The sequence below is a fragment of the Mustela nigripes genome, chromosome 12 (genome assembly GCF_022355385.1).
Source record: "Mustela nigripes isolate SB6536 chromosome 12, MUSNIG.SB6536, whole genome shotgun sequence".
NCBI classification, from domain to species: Eukaryota; Metazoa; Chordata; class Mammalia; order Carnivora; family Mustelidae; genus Mustela; species Mustela nigripes.
The window spans coordinates 104361111-104380012 of record NC_081568.1 but is presented as its reverse complement, the minus strand read 5'-3'; the positions used below and the strand labels follow the sequence as shown (position 1 = coordinate 104380012).

The 18902-nt window shown below is 42.3% G+C and overlaps 1 protein-coding gene across 1 annotated transcript in view; it reads right to left on the bottom strand.

Annotated features, from left to right (window-relative positions):
* Window positions 1-1885: 1885 nt before the first annotated feature.
* CMYA5 (cardiomyopathy associated 5) overlaps window positions 1886-18902 on the bottom strand; it is an 88865-nt gene continuing 71848 nt past the window's right edge. Inside the window, exons 11-14 of the mRNA XM_059416655.1 lie at window positions 11177-11310; window positions 9822-9921; window positions 7345-7518; window positions 1886-2764 (exon numbers count right to left, since the gene is read on the bottom strand). Of these exons, the coding sequence (XP_059272638.1) occupies window positions 2518-2764; window positions 7345-7518; window positions 9822-9921; window positions 11177-11310 (655 nt within the window). The 3' untranslated portion in view covers window positions 1886-2517. The remainder of the gene's footprint in view (window positions 2765-7344; window positions 7519-9821; window positions 9922-11176; window positions 11311-18902) is intronic.

Sequence of the window (18902 nt, the reverse complement as noted above, 5' to 3'; positions counted from 1 at the left end):
AATGTCCCCTGGGACAACCCTCAACCAACAGGGTTTGGACAGAGTGGTTAAATGTCAGCCTTTGGCACATTCTGAGTGGCTTCTGGAGAGCCTCCTGTACTAGTGAGCCCCAGTTGCCCATAGTTAACCCACTCATAAAATATGTCCTTCATTGGTTCTTCCCCCTTCTTGTCTTACTTTCCCCACTTCCTCCAGTGTGCTTCTTGGAATTACTTCCTGTATAAACAACCAACACTAAATCTCTATCTCCATGTCTACTTTTGAAGAAACCCAAACTGAGACAAATTCTAAAATTCATGTCGTTGCTACTACTCTTCCTGTTTTTAATTACATGACATTCTCACTGAGAAAGTAATAATGACCATGGGTTGCTGACAACTCAGAACCTGATGGCAACACTTTTAAGATTTGACAAAAGTGAAGATAACATTCTCAACAAAGTAAATTGTTCCCCCTATTTCACTAAGTATCTACCTTCCCAGGAACTCCTCTCATTTTAAAGCAGCATTGTCATGGCTCTGAAAGGACTCTACCAAAGCAGCTACAGACCTGGTTTGGGTTTTCCAGCTGTTAATCAATAGATGTTAGAACAGATCTCAATCACCAAATTAAAAGCTTTTGCACAGCAAAGGAGAGAGTCAACAAAACCAAATGACAACTGATGGAATGGGAGAAGATATTTGCAAATGACATATCAGATAAAGGGCTAGTATCCAAAATCTATAAAGAATTTACCAAACTCAACACCCAGAGAACAAATCAAGAAATGGACTGTAGACATGAGCAGACATTTCTGAAAAGAAGATGTACAAATGGCCAAACAGACCCATGAAAAAATACTCCACATCACCCAGCATCAGGGAAATACAAATCAAAACCACAGTGAGATACCACCTCACACCAGTCAGAATGGCTAAAATTAACAAGTCAGGAAATGACAGATGTTGGTGAGGATGTGGAGAAAGGGGAACCCTCCTACACCATTGGTGGGAATGCAAGCTGGCGCAACCACTCTGGAAAACAGCATGGAGGTTCCTCAAAAAGTTGAAAATAGAGCTACCCTATGACCCAGAAATTGCACTACTGGATATTTACCCTAAAGATACAAATGTAGTGACCTGAAAAGGCACGTGCACCCAAATGTTTATAACAGCAATGTCCACAATAGCCAAACTGTGGAAAGAATCTAGATGTGCATTAGCAGGTGAATGGATAAAGAGGTGGCATATATATATACAACGGAATATTATGCAGCCATCAAAAAATGAAATCTTGCCATTTGCAACGACGGGGATAGAACTAAAGGGTATTGTGCTAGGCAAAACAAGTTAGTCAGAGAAAGATAATTATCATGTGATCTAGCTGATATGTGGAATTTGGACAATAAGGCAGAGAATCATGGGGGAATAGAGGAAAAAATGAAATGGGAAGAAACCAGAAAGGGAGACAACCCATAAGAGACTCTTAATCTCAGAATGGATCTCAAAAGTAAGATAATATTTCTCAATTCATGAAAAGAAATAAATGAATTCATAATGCCAAAAAAATCTATATTTAAGATCAAAGTATTTATAATCTAGAAAACAAGAGCAATCATCTCAAAATGCCTTCTAGATTATCAACTTTGCACGCATATTTTAGGAAGATTTCGAGAGATTTCAGTATAGTATCTAAAAATGACCAACCATTTCCTTTTGGCAAAAAGAGATTCCCAGCTTCCTATAGTTGACTGTAACTATGGGATAAAAGTGTTTGGATTTTTAAAAAGATGCATATAAAAATCTTCTGTGAAAATTAGTTGGAGCTCAGGCCACTCAAGTAGAAGGGTCATTCACTCTACAGTGTGCCCCAGTCCAGAGACACCAGGCTCAGAAGTTACATATAATAAGTTCATATAACATGTTTTATTTTACAGACTGTAAGCATTTATTTAACAAAATGGACATTTCTAACACCTAGCACTTGTCTACATTTAAAATTTCAGGGGAGAAAAAGACCTGTGTTCTACAGTACATATTATTACAAAAGAGTTTGTTATCAACTTAGAACAGTTAAAATGCCTTCTCTAGTGATTAGAAAACATCGTCCTGTAGTGGAGTGAGGTGACCTCTCTTTCAGGGTAAAAACCTTTGATTCTTGTCAGAAATATAGAACTAGCACAACCTTCGCCTGTTCAGACCTGACCATCCGAGGATGTCTTTTGCCACTACAACAAGCGGAAGACCACTTCTCCGCTTTGGTTCCCAAGTCAGGTATAAATCCTTTCAATTTAGGGAAGCACTCAAACATCCAGAAAGCAAAGGGCGGAGGCTGTTTTCTCCGTCCTCTTTACTCACACGCTACCTAGAAAGTCAAGGTTTCCCTGGTGGTTTTGTTCACGTGCTGAGCGCTATGCGTGCAGCAAGCATTAGTGCAAGTGTGTGGGAGACATTTTGAATAATACATAGCACCCAAGGGCAAGAACCACATACCCCCAAAATGTGATTGATTGCTCTGGCAAACTCTGAAAGCCCATGATCACTTGTGCCTTGTGGAATCTGGGGGCTCAATCCCCAGGTGCAAAGTACATTTTCCGGGTTTCTCCAGGGCAAAGGCGGGGTGAACGCCCTCATTGAACCTGTGCCTAATGATGAAGAGCAACTGTCCACTTTCAGCATTAATGAAGAGAAGCCTCTGGTTGTTGTAGTCCAGCAGAATGCCCACCCTGGCGGGACGCTCGGTCACATGGACATCGCTCACGATGCCACTGTAGAAGAACGTGTATCTGAAATGAAATAGAGCGAGGAATTAAACACTGGGCCATGGAAAAGAAAGTCACTTGGAGATAACCAATCTTTCAGTGATGAATTTCACTTCACCATGATGAGCTGCCATAACATTGTCCCAGATCCTTTAACCAGATCCCTCCTAGATGCTAAAATGCAGAGCTCATCCCAACAGACCAGCATTTTTAATAATTTTGCTCCTTCTACATTAGGAGGCGGTCCCAGAATAACCAGCATATGCCTCCCTTGTGATTTTTCTCAACATTCTAATTCTTTCCCAGCTGCCCACATGTTTTAACTACCGCATTCATGGCGTGTCATTCTTTTGAATAAAACTCCTCTGAGGCTGCCGTGTATTTTAAAAAGTACTGCAGGCTCGCCTTCCATAAAATGTATTAATTTTACAGCTTAAAAATTTATAAGTAACTTACATAAGGGCCTTTATGAAGTTTAAGAAAAAAATTTCGTTCTTTTTGCCCAACTTCATCCTTTGTAGAGGCTCCCCCAACCCTGATCCGACTTCCTTTTCATCTTCTCAATGTTCTCTGCAGCCTTGCAGCCCGGGGCAGGGGACAGGGGGCGGGGGTGGGGGTTGCCTGTCATTTCTCTCTTCAGTTTAAATAAATTGAACTAAACAAGTATTCATTTGGTGTATCTGTGAGTCCAGCACTTTCCGAGGCCCTCTGGGGAGTATGAAGGACCACAAAGCGCTGTCCTTGCCCTTGGGGAAGCCAGGCCCTCCTGACCAGGGATGAAAACACTGTTGCTCACTTAAACATGGGCTCAAGCTGAGGCTTCACCTCAGGGCGCAGACTGGAAAAGTGTTCACAAACACATTTCATGGACCTGTGTGGTTGTGGAAGGAAAGGTGTGAGACCAGGCTGGGAAGGGGAAATCGCTGAACAGAAGAAACTAAATTGCTCTGTGCAGAAAGTAATGCAAGTTTGGTGTTTCCTCCTGCCAATCTGAGAAACAGAGGCCCTGAAAGCTGGGAAGGGGAGAAATGAAACACGGAGGAGATGAGGGGAAGGTCTGTGAGGATGGGCAGGTTGAGGGGCGGAGTCTCAGCAGCCCTGGGGCTGGTGGGGCCTTAAGACTCTGGGCAAGTGAGGGCCTCTGATGTGGCTGAAAGAGCCAAGGACCTTTAAGGCCTATGATGTCAGGCTTCAAGGCCCAGAAGCTGGAGTATACATGTGTTTAGGGAATGGCAAGTTGGCAGCTGTCCTGCAGAATAAGAGCTCGTGTGATAGGGCTGCAGTTCGCAGGGATGGAAAGTAAGCAAGGCTCACTCAGTGACAGAGGAGCTTTTCAGTACTGTGCTAATGAGAGGCCTGACAGCACTGGGAGCAGCAGTGTAGGCTGGGCGCTTATGGAAGGCTCTGGGAGTAGAGGGGCTCCTACTCAGTAATATTGGCTCATACTCCAGGTCCAAACTGGATAGGTGGGAAAGAGGGAGAGGAAGATCCAACCAGCAAGGGCAGCAGGAGCAATGACGAGGCTCCAGAACAAGCAAGGCCCTAGGTCATGGAGAGTGTCTCGGTCTCGGAGTTCAGAGAAGGTTTGGAGAGGACATGGAGTGACTCTGAGGAGGAGGCCACTAACATTCAAATTAAACATAAATAAAATTCAGTGCCCCGTGCTTCAGTCCTACTCGCCACATTTCAAGTATTCAATAGCCACTTGTGACACCATTTTTCTATCTTCACAGAATGTCTGATTGCACAACACTGGTCTAGGGGGTTTGGAATGCTCAAAGAAGCCATTTCCCCAGTCCTGCTTAGAAGACTCCTGGTCTTCACAGGCTTAGCTTCTGTCATTCCTTGAACTAATCCCTACCATAGAGGCTGAGGGGGGAGAGACATTTCTCCAAGTCTGGGCTCCACTAGTTCTGCAGGGCCTGGAATCTGTCCCACTCTACATCTGCCTCCATTTCCTAGTCAGCATATCAGTTCCTTCTCCAACCTGCTCTCTGGTCTGAAACCAAGCCTGTCTGTCAGGGGCCAGACTCCCTGTCCAGCATCTCCCCACTTCTTCCTAGGACTGCCAGAGTGTTTTCAAACAAAGATTATCTAGAAGCCTGACTAGACACTTGTGTGACCCTGGAACTGCTGTCCCAGGGTTCCCAGGCCCAGGTGATCCCACCCCCTGTGAATCTCACTACCGGCCCAGACTAAGTACAGACCCCATTTGGCCCTGGTGTCTACTCCTTCCAGGGCTCCTCATCCCTCTTCCTGGTCACCTTAGTCTTAGACCCTCTCTTTACCATGGCTCCACCTGAGTACGGCATCGCTGTAGATGTTTGTAGATTTTGAAGCAAAAAAGCAAGAGATGTAATGAAAATGATGTTCTAGAAAAATCTGCCAGTTGTGACAAAATGGACAGTGTGGGATGGGTGCAGACCTCTCCCTGGAGGTACAGGCATGGTGGCTGGGGTAGACCTGGTAGAAGCAGTGAGAAGGCTGTGACTGAGGGGAGAAAGTTTAGGAGTGGACTGGAAGAACTCCCATGGATTCTGTGTCCCCAGACTCTCCATTTCTCCTTTCCAATAGTGACATCTTAAAGCTTGGATTCTGTGCAAACAGAGTTAAGAGTAATCAAGTTTGGTTTAAAATTACAAAGCCAGAAAAGTGAAACACAGAGGTAGGGGGTTGCCACAGGGGATCTCACAGTGCCTGAAGCCAGGGGTGTTCTATTTGAAACATGAAGTGAAAGCACTTGAGGCCTGATGTCTCTGTGCTGTGAGCACACAGGTAAGCACACGCTTCCTCCCCAAATCCACAGGGCCCCAAATCTAAGCTTGAAAGACCAAGCTTGTTGAGCCCATTGACAAGATATAATTCTGTTTTCTAGAGTCCGGGAATTTGTTACTGGAGGCTAGTCTTTGGTTTGGGGGTTTTAAAGGTTCAAGTGTTTAGGGAACTTTTTATGGAATCTCTATCTAGTTCTAGCTCTAAATCTATTCGTTATAAATTCTGGGGTTGAGAGATTTTCAACTCTGGGCAGGGGCTAGGTCCTTAAGCATTGCGCAGCAACGAACATCAATTATCATAATTGCTCCAGCTTGATGAAATGTGACTTTGAATAGCTCTGGGAGATAGTGTCCTTATGAACCATGTCAGAAAATCAAACTGTGTCCAGGAGGATGCAGGGAGAAATGTGCAGCCAGAGATATGCAAAATCCAATCTGCAGGCCCTTTTCTGGAAACTTATAAGCACCGAAGGCTTCCTTTTTAAAGCATTACATTTAGATAAGGCCGCACATTTTTATGATACTTTACCATTTCAAGACTCTTCCCTGTACCTGACTTTATGTGATCCTCACAACACAAAAAGGTAGCAGTCAGGCATCACCGCCCCCTGACAAGATACACAAGGCCTATCGGGCAGGTTCAAAGGCTTCACTGAACTTCCAGTGAGTAGCCCGTTGGAGGCTAGTCAAGGATGTGTTTCTAATAATGTGAGCATATTCTGATCATCCAAGCTTGCCTTATTAGAGACTAACACAGACTATGCTTTCTTCACATTAACCAACTAAACAGTTAACAACCTTTTCCTGTAAAGGGGCAGATAATAAATATTTTAGGCTTTGAGGGTCATTTGGTCTCTGCTACAACTAGACTCCACCACTGTGGTGCAAAAGCAGCCACAGACAATACATGAACAAATGAGATGACTGGATTCCAATAAAATTATTAATAAAATTTTATAAAACAGGTGGTGGTCATATTTGGCCTGTGGGTATAGTTTGCCAATTCCTGATATACACCAGTGAGGGGAAGGTACTGGGGACCCACTGACTGCTTTTCTCCCTCCTGTTGACTCCTTTGTGGAGGGAGCTCTTTTGTATTACCCATGTCCCTTCCCTCCTCCCTGAGGTGACTTTAGAAGGAAAACCTGGCCATGCATGGCCTGGAATTTCCTTCCTTTGCCCTATCTCTGGAGTATGAGCTTCCTGCTGGAACAACTATCCTTCTTTGTTTCTCCAGGGACCATCTCTGCCCTGCAGGGTGCCGAAGCTCGCTGGGCCTGGGGTCTAGGTGGGCACAAGTCCATTAATAAGGCTCAGTATAAGAATCCTCCTTTCCCACGTTGCCTGAGTGGCTCAGTCGATGAAGCATCCTTCTCTTGGTTTGGGCTCGGGTCATGATCTCTGGGTCATGGGACTGATCCCCGCATCAGGCTCCACACTGTTTGGAGTCTACTCAGGATTCTCTCTCTCCCTCTTCCTCTGTCTCAGCCATTGCTCAAGGGTGTGCACGCATGCAGGCACACAATTGCTGTCTCAAACAAATAAATAAATCTTTAAAAAAAAAAAAAAAAGAAGGAAAGAAAAGAAAAGAAAGAAAAGAAAAGAAACCTCCTTTCCCTCAGGTACGAACCATATTCACTAAAATTGGCTTCCTCAGTAATCACAGTGACAGTTTAGTCTTGGTATATTTGATGCTTTTGTTTTCTTTCTCGATTGGCTAAGACCTGGGCAGGAAAGCAGCATTCTAGATGTTGGGTGCCTCAGAGACCTCTGCCTACATATCAACTTGTGACCCTCTGACCAACAAGGGAGGGTGGTGCTCCGGCTTACCTCTGTGGCCCAGAACAGTGCATGTACCACGAAGTCTCACCGTGTCCCAGGGTCCCAGCCTGTACCGCTGAATGGGAGCAGATGCCAAGTCGGTAAGCTGGGCAGTCTGTGACCGTGGTTTCCCAGTAATGCTGGCCACAAGCAGGCAGCTCCTCACCCAGCACAGATGGGATTCTGTGGACGAAGTAGATGCACAGGAATCACCAGCTTTTATCTCATAAACACCAACATTTATTAGGTCACACACATTTTAGGCAGGACTCTATCCTTGGAAACTGCTGGAACTTGACTAAAGACATCTGTTTCTTCTTGTGCCCCCAACTTTGACTCGACCACCACAGAATGCCACAAAATCTCAACACACATTTGACATACTTCCATTGCCATGTACAACATGCATGTCTAGTCCACTGCATCTCTTGAGGGAGCTAAGAAGCAGGAAATAACCAGAATGATTATTTCTGCTTATAAGCACCGAAGGCTTCCTTTTTAAAGCATAGTCTGTGTTAGTCTCTAATAAGGCAAGCTTGGATGATCAGAATATGCTCACATTATTAGAAACACATCCTTGACTAGCCTCCAACGGGCTACTCCTGCTTTCCAGGAGAGTGAGGAAATATGAGGGAGGCAGGTATGCTACATCCTTGACTAGCCTCCAACGGGCTACTCCTGCTTTCCAGGAGAGTGAGGAAATATGAGGGAGGCAGGTGGGGAGTTCCAAGAGAACATAACTTGCAAAGTTTTTTCTAAAACTTGAAGATATTGGGGAGGAGGAGGAGCAGGAAAAGTCTCCAAAATCTTCTTTAGCAGCGAGTTCCCATGTTTGCCGACCTTACTGGACACAGAGACCGAAGGAGGGGCAGCAAGACCTCCGGGGAGGCCACAGCAGAGCACAGAACTGAGCAGGTGTGATGAGGGCATGGTAGAAGTTGTAGTCAACAGTCTTGAGAACTGTGGCCTCTTCAGATGCAGGTGCACCTGAGAGTTTGGTGAAAGGTCTCCTTCTGTCTCACCTTAGATATTTTTAGAATAGGAACTGTGAAATGAACCCAAGCATTCTGGACTGCAGATGGGTGACCTTGTTTGCATGAATGGCTCCATTCTGCTTTGAAATGGCTGAGACAGCAAGAAAGCGCTTTTAATCTAACCTATGTTAATAGTCAGCACCCTCTCCTTTTTAACAGATGAGAAAATGATTATTGCAAAGGAATGTATTTCACTTTCTCATGTCTTTACCCAATAACCTCTGTCTAAGGAGATGGAAACTGACAGCCCCTTGCTCCCTGAGCACAGACTGTTGCCTGATATTTATGAGCTACTTTATGGGTTACTAATCGATAAAAATTCTATGAGATACATTACAGTTGTCATCAGTTACTATCTATGTGCTCTTATCAACTTACAGTCTATTTCTTTTCTTTTTGATTTTTTGAAAAATCAGAGGAAGACAGGAAAGGCCGATCGGTTTCTTAAATCATCCCCTTCCCCCCCAGAACTCACTTATTTGTCTATTTTTTGGCACCGACCATTTTGAAGGCCCCATGCTAGATTCGGGGGGATTCAAAGACACAGAAGACAGGGCTGCCGCTGGAGGAATGTTCAAGACAGAGTGGCTGAGAAATGACTCCACATATGCTCAGACCTTTTCATGGAAAAGATCAAAGGGCACCAAGGCCCAGAGAAGACTTCTAGGAGCAGGTGGTCCCTGAGCCAGGCTACTCCTATAGGTTAGGAGCCACCTGAGAGGAGAACTGTGCAACTCAGCCGAAACAGGGGGGGTGGGGCTCGTGGGCAGCCACACTGGAGCACCTCAGCACCCACGGCTGGCTGGGGCTCACATCGGTTACACTTTTCCAAAGCCTCTCACCGACTTTCTCCCCTGTGACCGTTCTGACCCTCCAAGTGACCATGAGAGACTGCTGGCAAAAAGTGCAGATCCATCTCCCCAGGGTGCCCTCACCTTTTAGCTCTTTAATGCTCTTTTTCTGTGGGAACTATCAGGTGGGGAGGGATAAGAAAGTCTGAAAATCTGAAAGTCTTGTGTGGCCAAAGATGGCAGAAACTCAACAGAATGTCATTGTCCACTAACCCTTTTCAAATGGCTGGATACAAAACCTGGTTTCCTATTCAAAATAAAAGAAGAATTAGCCTAGACTGTTTTTTGTTTTTGTTTTTTGTTTTTGTTTTTATTTAAACCAGAGATGGTACCTGAAAAGAGCATATGTTTTAAACTAAACCATCTGTGCCTGTGTTTGCAATACAAATATTGACACGGGCTCCAGCTTAGGAACTACTGTCTTATTTTCCCTAGTGGCAAACCAAAACCAAACCCTACGGGTGTGCTCGTGTTGATATTTGACACCATACTCCGAGGCATGACCGTTAAATTGAGGATATACCCAGGGAGGCCACAGCAGAGGGACGCATGTCGGTAGACTTTCCCGTTGAGAAGCAAGAGGCTTCCTCCTCCTACTTACTCTGTCAATCGTCTCCTCTCGGTGAAGCTGATCACTGTCCCATCTGAGGAAATCTGGAGAGCAGGATGAGCTGTTTCTCTCAACAGAAGAAATCGGGTTCCTGTCGCAGTGAAGAAAAATAAGATTATAACGTTATCGCAACAGTAAGTGCTGTCCCTGGGTCATGGCACTGCATTTTAGACCTTACTCTCCCTCTCCCCTGATGCCAAAAGGCCCCACTCAGGGTTTTCAGACCCACTGGCTGCAAATCTCATCCATGCTAAGGCATGCCTGAATGCCAGTGGCTCCTTACTTCTAGCTGGGGCTGCAGGTCTGCCCTCTGCTATGCTGGTTCATTTGGACCAACAACATCTACATCACCCAGAGACTAGCCTACACATGCAGCATCTCTGGCCCTGTCCCAGACTTACTGAACCAGATCTGCCCTTGAACAAGCTCTTCCGGAGATCCACATGCACCTTCCAGTTGCACGTGCGCTGGTGTAAGCTACAGGAGCAGTTCTAACAACGAAAGGTGCAGGCACCATATTGGGACCGGGGGGAATATTTCTGGACAAGCAGCCCTCATTTCTTCTCTCATAGACATCAGGCTGCCCCTGAGCACCTCACGGACAAGGCATGGGAACAAGGTTTGGCTGGTTAAGCAAATCAATTAATGTACCATCCTCAATCTTCTGCCATCTTTGGGTCGAGGATAAGATAAGACAATGATCACCTTTCCATTTCTCTCTTCTTTTCACAATAATTGAGAACAGCCAAGCAGTTTTTTTATTGGCATCGTTTGGCTATTTTCTCCAAAATGTCACTGAACAGCTTTATCGCTTCCTTAAGTTATTCATTCTTTTATTCAACAAACATTAATTGGCACAAACCATGGGCTAAGCACCAAAAAGAAACAGAAGAATAATACTGGAAGCTTGTTCATCGAGTCTACCGTGTAATAAAAGAAGAATATCCCCATTCCACTGTTGCCAACATACACTCAAAACATACCCACTAATTATAGCATATTGTAAGCCAAACAAGAGTCCTCTGGGGGGATTAAGAACATGTCAGAGACCATCTCCTGATCAGTTAGATCAGGGACTCCAGGAGTGGGGCCTGGGCATCAGTATTTTTTAAGTACCCTGCCTGATTGCTAATGGGTAGCCAAAGATAAAAACCTCTTAAATCAGAAAAAGAAACATCTTGGTCTTTGATCCATCTTGGATCCTCATGCCAAAAACCTAGGACTGCCAAGAGGTTGAGGCGTTTGAGGCTTTAAGAAGTGGCCTTCTCGAGTGTCTTCTCTAGCTGGTAGAAGGGAAGGAACAGAAAGGCTTGGAAGCAGTTGTGTGCAGGTGAAGGAGAAAGTACCTCTGGTGGAAATGAGAGCGGCTTCACTCTGCTCGCTTGCCCCAAATGCATTGATGGCTCTCACGTAGAAAAAGTAATTGTCATTGGGTTGGAGGTTAACTTTCAGCTGGAGTCCTTTAATTCCAGAGAATGATCTAAACACCAAAGAGAAATAATTTTAAATATTAGGTCACAGGCTAAACAACTCTTCATATTTCAATCCTGTCATGAATGAACTTTTTTTATTAATAAGAAATAACTTATTTTTCCTTTTGGCGACCACTGAGTTAGCAAGTCAGATTCTCTAAAATGGTCATGGTCCACTAAGACTACTTTGTCAAATCACTTCTACCTTTGTCAACTTTTGTCCAATATATGCCTTCTAGAATGCTCTTTGAAATGAACCAAACCTTTTTTTAAATTCAGAAGACAGGCTAATTTTGTGGTTAATGAGTCTCTAAGAATATATTATTTTCTTTATCAATTTTTGCCTAAGAAGCACTTCCGGATTAAGATGATGTTAAACCAATCAGTAATATAAAGGATGCAAATTATCTAATTAGCAGATCAGGAAGAGCAGAAAACTTAAGGTGAGTGATGATTTTGTACATGGCCATCATACCAAAGCCACTAAAGTTAACAGAAACAAAAGATCCCTAAAGAAGACTGTATCTTTTAAAATACACTTAATCCTAGCAAGAAAAGACAGTTCTAATTGCCAAGTAAAATTTCCAAAGTTGCTATATCTAAATCTCCCATGTATATTAAAATAAAACGGCTGGTATTAGTGTCTAATTGGCGGCAGTGTGTCACAGCCAAACCATTTAAACACAAAGACTTGAAGCATTTGAACATGGAGCTCCTTGAACTTGCCGGGGGGGAACTTAAGTAGTCTTGTGCCTCTTTTCTAGTCTCTTTAATCTGCAGGATATTATGGCCTAGAGCATCTGTACAGATAAGTTACACAACTGCTCATTTTTTTCAGCCTCCATTTGGAGAGTCTTTGGATACAGTTACGAGGTAGGCTCCTTACTAATGAAAGAATTCCTACCCTGATCACTAGTGCCTGGGCCCTGTTCCCCAGAGCTGTGCATTGGATAATGGTCAGTGAGGACAACAGTACAACATCCTTCCTGTTCATTCTCAGGAGGATAGGGTTTTTCTCAATCCATTTCTTTGCTTGTTTGTCTTCATTCTGCTTTGTTATTAACAAATGTTGCTTTGTTATTAACAGATGTACTACAAAAGCGTCAGAATCAAAGATTTTCTTCAGGTCACTTCTACTTCTGTTGACTATTTGGTTTCTCAATACACTGCCTTAGAGAACACTACGGAGAATCAGAAAAAGGAGGAAAAGCATCATTGATTGAGAAAGCAAACTAATTGAAAGGTTTTTAAAAGCAGAAAAGTCAAGGTGCCCGCCCCCACCAAGTCTAAAAGTGAAAAAACACCCAGGTTGTTCCTCAGAAATAAGTGGGTAGGGGCGGGGAGCAGACAGGGTCTATTTGCGCATGTGCCATTTAATGTCCTGTGTGGAGGAGGCGGCTGGAAACTCCTCAAATGTTATTGGTTGTTATTTCAGAACCTACCACCTGAACCAGGCCCTCTGCAGTACTATGTTTAGCCACGCCAGAATCATTGAGCCACATGTTCAGTGACAACTAATTATGCTTCAGTTAGTTAATGAAAAACCATGTCCTGTGATTGAGAATGTAATTCCTGACTGATATCTAGAATATTATCCTGGGGTGAATGTATTGCTTATCTTATTTGAATTGATGACTGAAGAGAGGGTCTAACAGTACATTCATTATAAGAAGCAGTAAAATTATTGTGTCCATAAGCATACTTGCGCCTGAACTGAATTTACTTCATTTAGCCATTAAACAAATGTCTATCAATCACTTATCACGTGCTCAGGCCATATAACCTGGAAGCTCGAGGCGGGTGGGGGGAAGAGGCAAGACTAGGTGAGGAAATTTCAACTCCAGGGAAGGGATATAACATGCTGTCTTTGTTTTGTTAAATACCAAAAGTACTGATTTGGGGGTGAGTATTTGCTTGTCAGTTTTAGTAAGTTTGTCAAGGAAAGAATTCCATATATATAGTCAACTGCATCCTATGTCTTATCACTCGTTGAAAGAATAAAGGTTTACAGGGTATTGAAGTCAGAATATGGGATCAGATCCTGCTTTCAGTATGTGAACAGGTCATGCAGACTTGACAGATACACACAATGCCCTCACTGAATCTGGGAAACAAAAGCACCAGGCAGGAGAACCAAAGTAACATGAAATGTCCAATACTATTATTGACAAGTTGCCATCTTATGCTCTAGCACCAGGAACAAAAGCTCACATACAAATGGTTTATTTCCATGTCTTTCTCTGTCTGACCTCACTTTAACATCATAAAAGTCCTCATACTAGCTCTCCCTACTTTTTAGCCAAATGAAAACTTCAAAATTTTGGAATTTGAAATCTGAAGAGTGGTACCCTTCCACAAAAAAATTTAATTTCAAAACCAAAAATGTCATAACTGCAACTCAATCCACATGCCTTATTCAAAGTATAGTTTTCAGTAGGACTGATATTCAAAGAATATCCAAGTTGAGGGAAGTGATGACACCACAGATGGAATCACAGCAGGTTCGTGGTGTTTAGGTAAGAAGGGATGTTAGCCTCATCAGTAATAGACTGATGTGACTCTGTTAGAAGGCTTATGCCAAGAATAAAATTCAAAAGAGAGTAAGAAATGTGACTCGAATGGAGTCACTTTGGGTCATAGGTGTGGAATTCTCCCTACAAGTCCACAGTACAGTGGAAAGGGATGGCACTATATGTAGAGTTTCCAGGAACACCAAGGCCAGGAAGCATGTAGAAACCCTGACTCATCAACAATTAGCTGATTGCTGGTGAAGCATAAGCATCCCACAAAGCACAATCCTAGTGCTCTGTGCCCAACAGGCCTTTGAAAGACTCACCCTGCTTGTCTCTCCATTGGTAGAACATAGGACACTTGTTTAACTCCAATGCTATAAAGTAGAGAAAAACTATTTCAAGGAGATCCACTGTCTCCTCAGAAATCTGAAATCATAAATGAGACCGTTTCCCTCTTCTGTTGTTTCAAAAGGCTATTGAGTGAAGGCCACCAGAAGGCAATGTCTGCCCAATATTATGAAGGCCTTCATAGCTCGAGACCTTTCATTCTTTTGTTTTTGCAAGGCACAATTGAAAAGTTTGACACAATTCACCATGCACAGTGGGGCAAGAATCATTTCCCATGGGACTTGAAAAGGGTCTTTATGAACTAAAAAACCATCAGGACCTAATGCTTAATGGGAAAATACTAAAATCATTCCCTTAAGTTGGAGTTAGAGACAAGTGGTTAAAAGAAAAAAAAAAAAAAAGTCATAGGGGTGCCTGGGTGGCTCAGTCAGTTAAGCATCCTGCTCTTGGTTTCAGTTCAGGTCATGGTCTCACAGTCTTGGGATAGAGCCCCGCCTCAAGCTCTGCGGTTAGTGTGGAGTCTGCTTCAGATTCTTTCTACCTCTTCCTCTGCCTCTCCCTACTTGTGCTCTCTCTCTCTCTCTCTCTCTCAAATAAATTAATAAAATCTTAAAAAAAAAAATTCATGCAGGGGCAACCTAATCTACCAAGAATTCTAAATTATAAAGCTATGATAATAAGAACTGCATGGAACTGGGACATAAGTAGATGGGGCAGTAGAACAGATTACACATTCTAAAGGTCAGGAATAGAGCCAAACACAGTGTTTTGAGTGTATAATAATGGAAGTATTCCAAATCAGAAGGGGAAATGATAGGTTTTCTTAGTGGGACAGCTGGATAGCCATACTAAAAAAAAATAAAGTTAGATTACTAATTTCACACTTTCTACTAAAATAAATTTCAGATGATAAAAGATCTAGTTTCTAAAAATGAAATCATTGGCTCATGAAACAAGATGGGATTGGGAAGGAGACAAACAATCCGAGACTCTTAATCTCATAAAACAAAGTGAGGATTCCTGGGGGGAGGGGTGGTATGGAGAGGGTGGGTGATGGACACTGGGGAGGGTATGTGCTCTGGTGAGTGCTGTGAAGTGTGTAAGCCTGATGATTCACAGACCTGTGCCCCTGTGGCAAATAATACATTATGTGTTAATAAAAATATGAAATCATTGGATACTACAGAAAACATAAGAGGGAGACAATTTTTAAATATGAGACAAAAATTAAAGACATTTTCAAAAGAGATTGATAAATTCTACTAAATTAACATTTAAAACTATCCATGGCTCATGCAGCATCACTTATCAGCATAGGGATGCCAATCAAAACCATAGTGAGCTATCACTCATACCTGTTAGAATAGTTAGTATCAAAAAGATAAGAAATAACAAGTGTTGGTGAGGATGTGAAGAAAGGGGAACCCCCTTACACTATTGGTGGGAATGCAAAATGGTGCAATCACTATGGAAAACAGTACGGAATTTCCTTAAAAAGGTAAAAACAGAGCTACCATACCATCCAGCAATTTCATTTCTGGGTATTTATCCAAAGAAAAACAAAAACACTAACTTGAAAAGATATCTGTATCCTCATGTTCACTGCAGCATTGTTTACAATAGCCAGGATATAGAAACAACCTAAGTGTCCATCAATGGATTACAAAAGATGTGACATATATCTCTGTATAGATTTAGACATAGATACAGATATAGCTCACACTGGAATAGTATTCAGTCATAAAAAGGAATAAGATCTTGTCATTTATGACAACATGGATAGAGCTAGATGGTATAATGTTAAGTGAAATATGTCAAACAGAGAAAGATACCATACAATTTCACTTATATATGGAATCTTAAAAAAAAAGTGAGCACACAAAGCAAAACAGAAACAGACTCATAAATACAGAGAACAATCGGATGGTTACCAGGTTGCGATGGGATGGGAGCTAGGGGAGGGAGATGAAAAGGTACAAACTTCTGATTATAAAATAACTAAGACATGAGGATACAGTGAACACTAAAGGGAATGTGGCTAATAGTATGTAATAATTTTGCATGCTTACAGATGATAGCTAGATTTATTGTGATCACTTCATAAGGTGAACATTTATTCAACATAAATGTTGAATCACTGTATTATATACCTGAACTTAATATAATATTGTATGTCAACTATACATCAATAAAAAATATCCATGGCAAAAAATTTTCAAAACAAATTTGCAACTCATGTTGTAGATGAGGACTAATGTTCTTTAAAAAACAAAGAGGTTCTACAAATCAATAAGTTAAACAGGAAAAAAGTGGGTATAGGAAATGAGCAGTTCACAGAAAAGAAAGTACGGGGTTCTGAAACATGAAATGATGTTCAACCTAATAACAGGAATACACACTGAAATTATAATAAGATTCCACCTTCTACCTATCAAGTGCAAAGATCAAAAGTTTTATCATACCCTGTGTAGGTAGGGAAGCACCCTTGTAAGCTGCTAGCCTATATGTAACAAGTATAGCCTCTATAGAAACAGTCTGGTAATAGCTATCAAAATCCAAAATGTACATACCTTAATATATTTATTTCTAGGACCTTTTTTTAAAAGATCTTATTTATTTATTTGACAGATAGAGATCACAAGTAGGCAGAGAGAGAGAGGAGGAAGTAGGCTCCCTGCTGAGTCAAGAGCCTGGTACGGGGCTTGATCCCAGCACCCTGGGATCATGACCTGAGCCAAAGGCAGAGGCTTTAACCCACTGAGCCACCCAGGCACCCCTATTTCTAGGACTTTATCTTACATATATCCTGGTACATGTGTGAAATGATATACAAGGGGTTTTTTTCTGAGGCATTGTTTGTGACAGCAAGAAAATGGAAACAACTTAAGTACCTTCCAATTGGTCAAATAAATCAAATTATATTTTTAAAACAGAATATAATAGAATTGTTTTTAAAATGGAGGCCATTCTATATGCACTGGTATAGGATTCTCACCAAGAAATATTTTAAACAAGAAAAGCAAGGTGGCAGAAATATCTATAGGAAGTTATCATTTGTTGAAAAAAATACAGATGTTTGTATAAGCACAGACTACCTAAAAGGATAAATATGAATCAGGTAAGAGTAATTGCCTCTGGGGTGTCTGGGTGGCTCAGTGGGTTGAAGCCTCTGCCTTTGGCTCGGGTCATGATCTCGCGGTCCTGGGATTGAGCCCCACATCAGGCTCTCTGCTCGGCGGGGAGCCTGCTTCCTCCTCTCTCTCTCTCTGCCTGCCTCTCTGCCTACTTGTGATCTCTGTCAAATAAATAAAATCTTAAAAAAAAAAAAAGAGTAATTGCCTCTAGGGAGAAAAACTGAGTAGGTGACAGATAAATAGAAAGGAGACTTCACTTCCTCTGTATCCCTTTTGTATCTCTGAATTTATACTATATGTACATATTACCCAAAATCAATTAAATAATTTACTTTTAGAGCTGTATTATAAGCTCAGGAGTTCACTGGATGTGTTTGAGGAACACACATTAATTTGAATTTTGTAGAGTGGCTTCTCTCCTAACTTGATAATTTGATAATTTGTGTGGAATGAAAGCAAGGAGTGCACATGAGCTTCAGGTCATTTGAGGGGCTGGTAACCCTGAGGAGTGACAGCATCCGCACTGCCATGTCTAACACCTAGATTTAAGTATGTTTTCTCCCCAGAGGAGGCGGGGGGGGGGGGCGGTGTGTGTACAAACAATATGGAGGAATCCAGTGCCATTACTGCTGGAAGCAGCCTACGGATGGTGCTGTCACTGCAATGCACAACAGATGGTTCAATAGGAATTGTTTGTTAAAAAACACAGTGGGTTCTTGCTAGCATTCCGATTGGTTGCACCCACATTGAGCCAGGCAGTCAACAACCTTTAATGTGAACTGTGAACAGGGTACACTGCTGGACCAGTAAAGTAGCATTTCCCAAACCCATGTGGACACATGAGACCTTCAAATTGGAACCTCTTAAGGGGCCCTGAGAATCTAAGCTTAGAAGAGCAGCCCAGGTGATTTTTATGATCAGCTGGGTTTGGGAAACTTACTCATGATAAGTGGGGTGAGGAGAGGGGGGAGGGGGAATAGGAAAAAGAAGGAAAATCTCCCAGAACATAAGCAACACTAAATGCAAAAACTAACTCTTGCCGAGGGAAGCCATTTTAAAAAGGCTTAACTACCTGTAAACATGGAACTTTTTAAGATGAAACATTATGGTTAAATCAGGGTTAAGAAAAAGAAGATTCTTTCTTTATATACTGATTTTTGTTCTTAAAACTATGTAAATAATTTTTGAACAGGACTATATTTCTTCTGGTAAATGAGGATATTATAAGATTCAGGGTTAACTAAACATCACTATTAGTTCATAATAGGATAGAAACACAAGGGTGAATGCTGCCAACCACGGGACTTAGACTTTCCTGTAATTAGATTTCTCACAAAATCCAAGTGAGCCAAAGGATTCCAGAAGAATGATCCTGGATTTTTGTTTTCTCTGTAGTTCCCCTCCAGAGCCTGAATGGTACCATTTCTATTTCAGGCAGAGAATCCCAGGAGCCTAGTAACATCCATTCCTCTGGATTCTCGAAGCTCCCCTTTACCATTCCAAGGCCACATATGTGGACAATTACTTGAGATCCCCATAGAACTGCCTGCCCAGAATGGTGATTTAACTTCATGCTTTCAGATCCAGTTTATAAATGATTACATC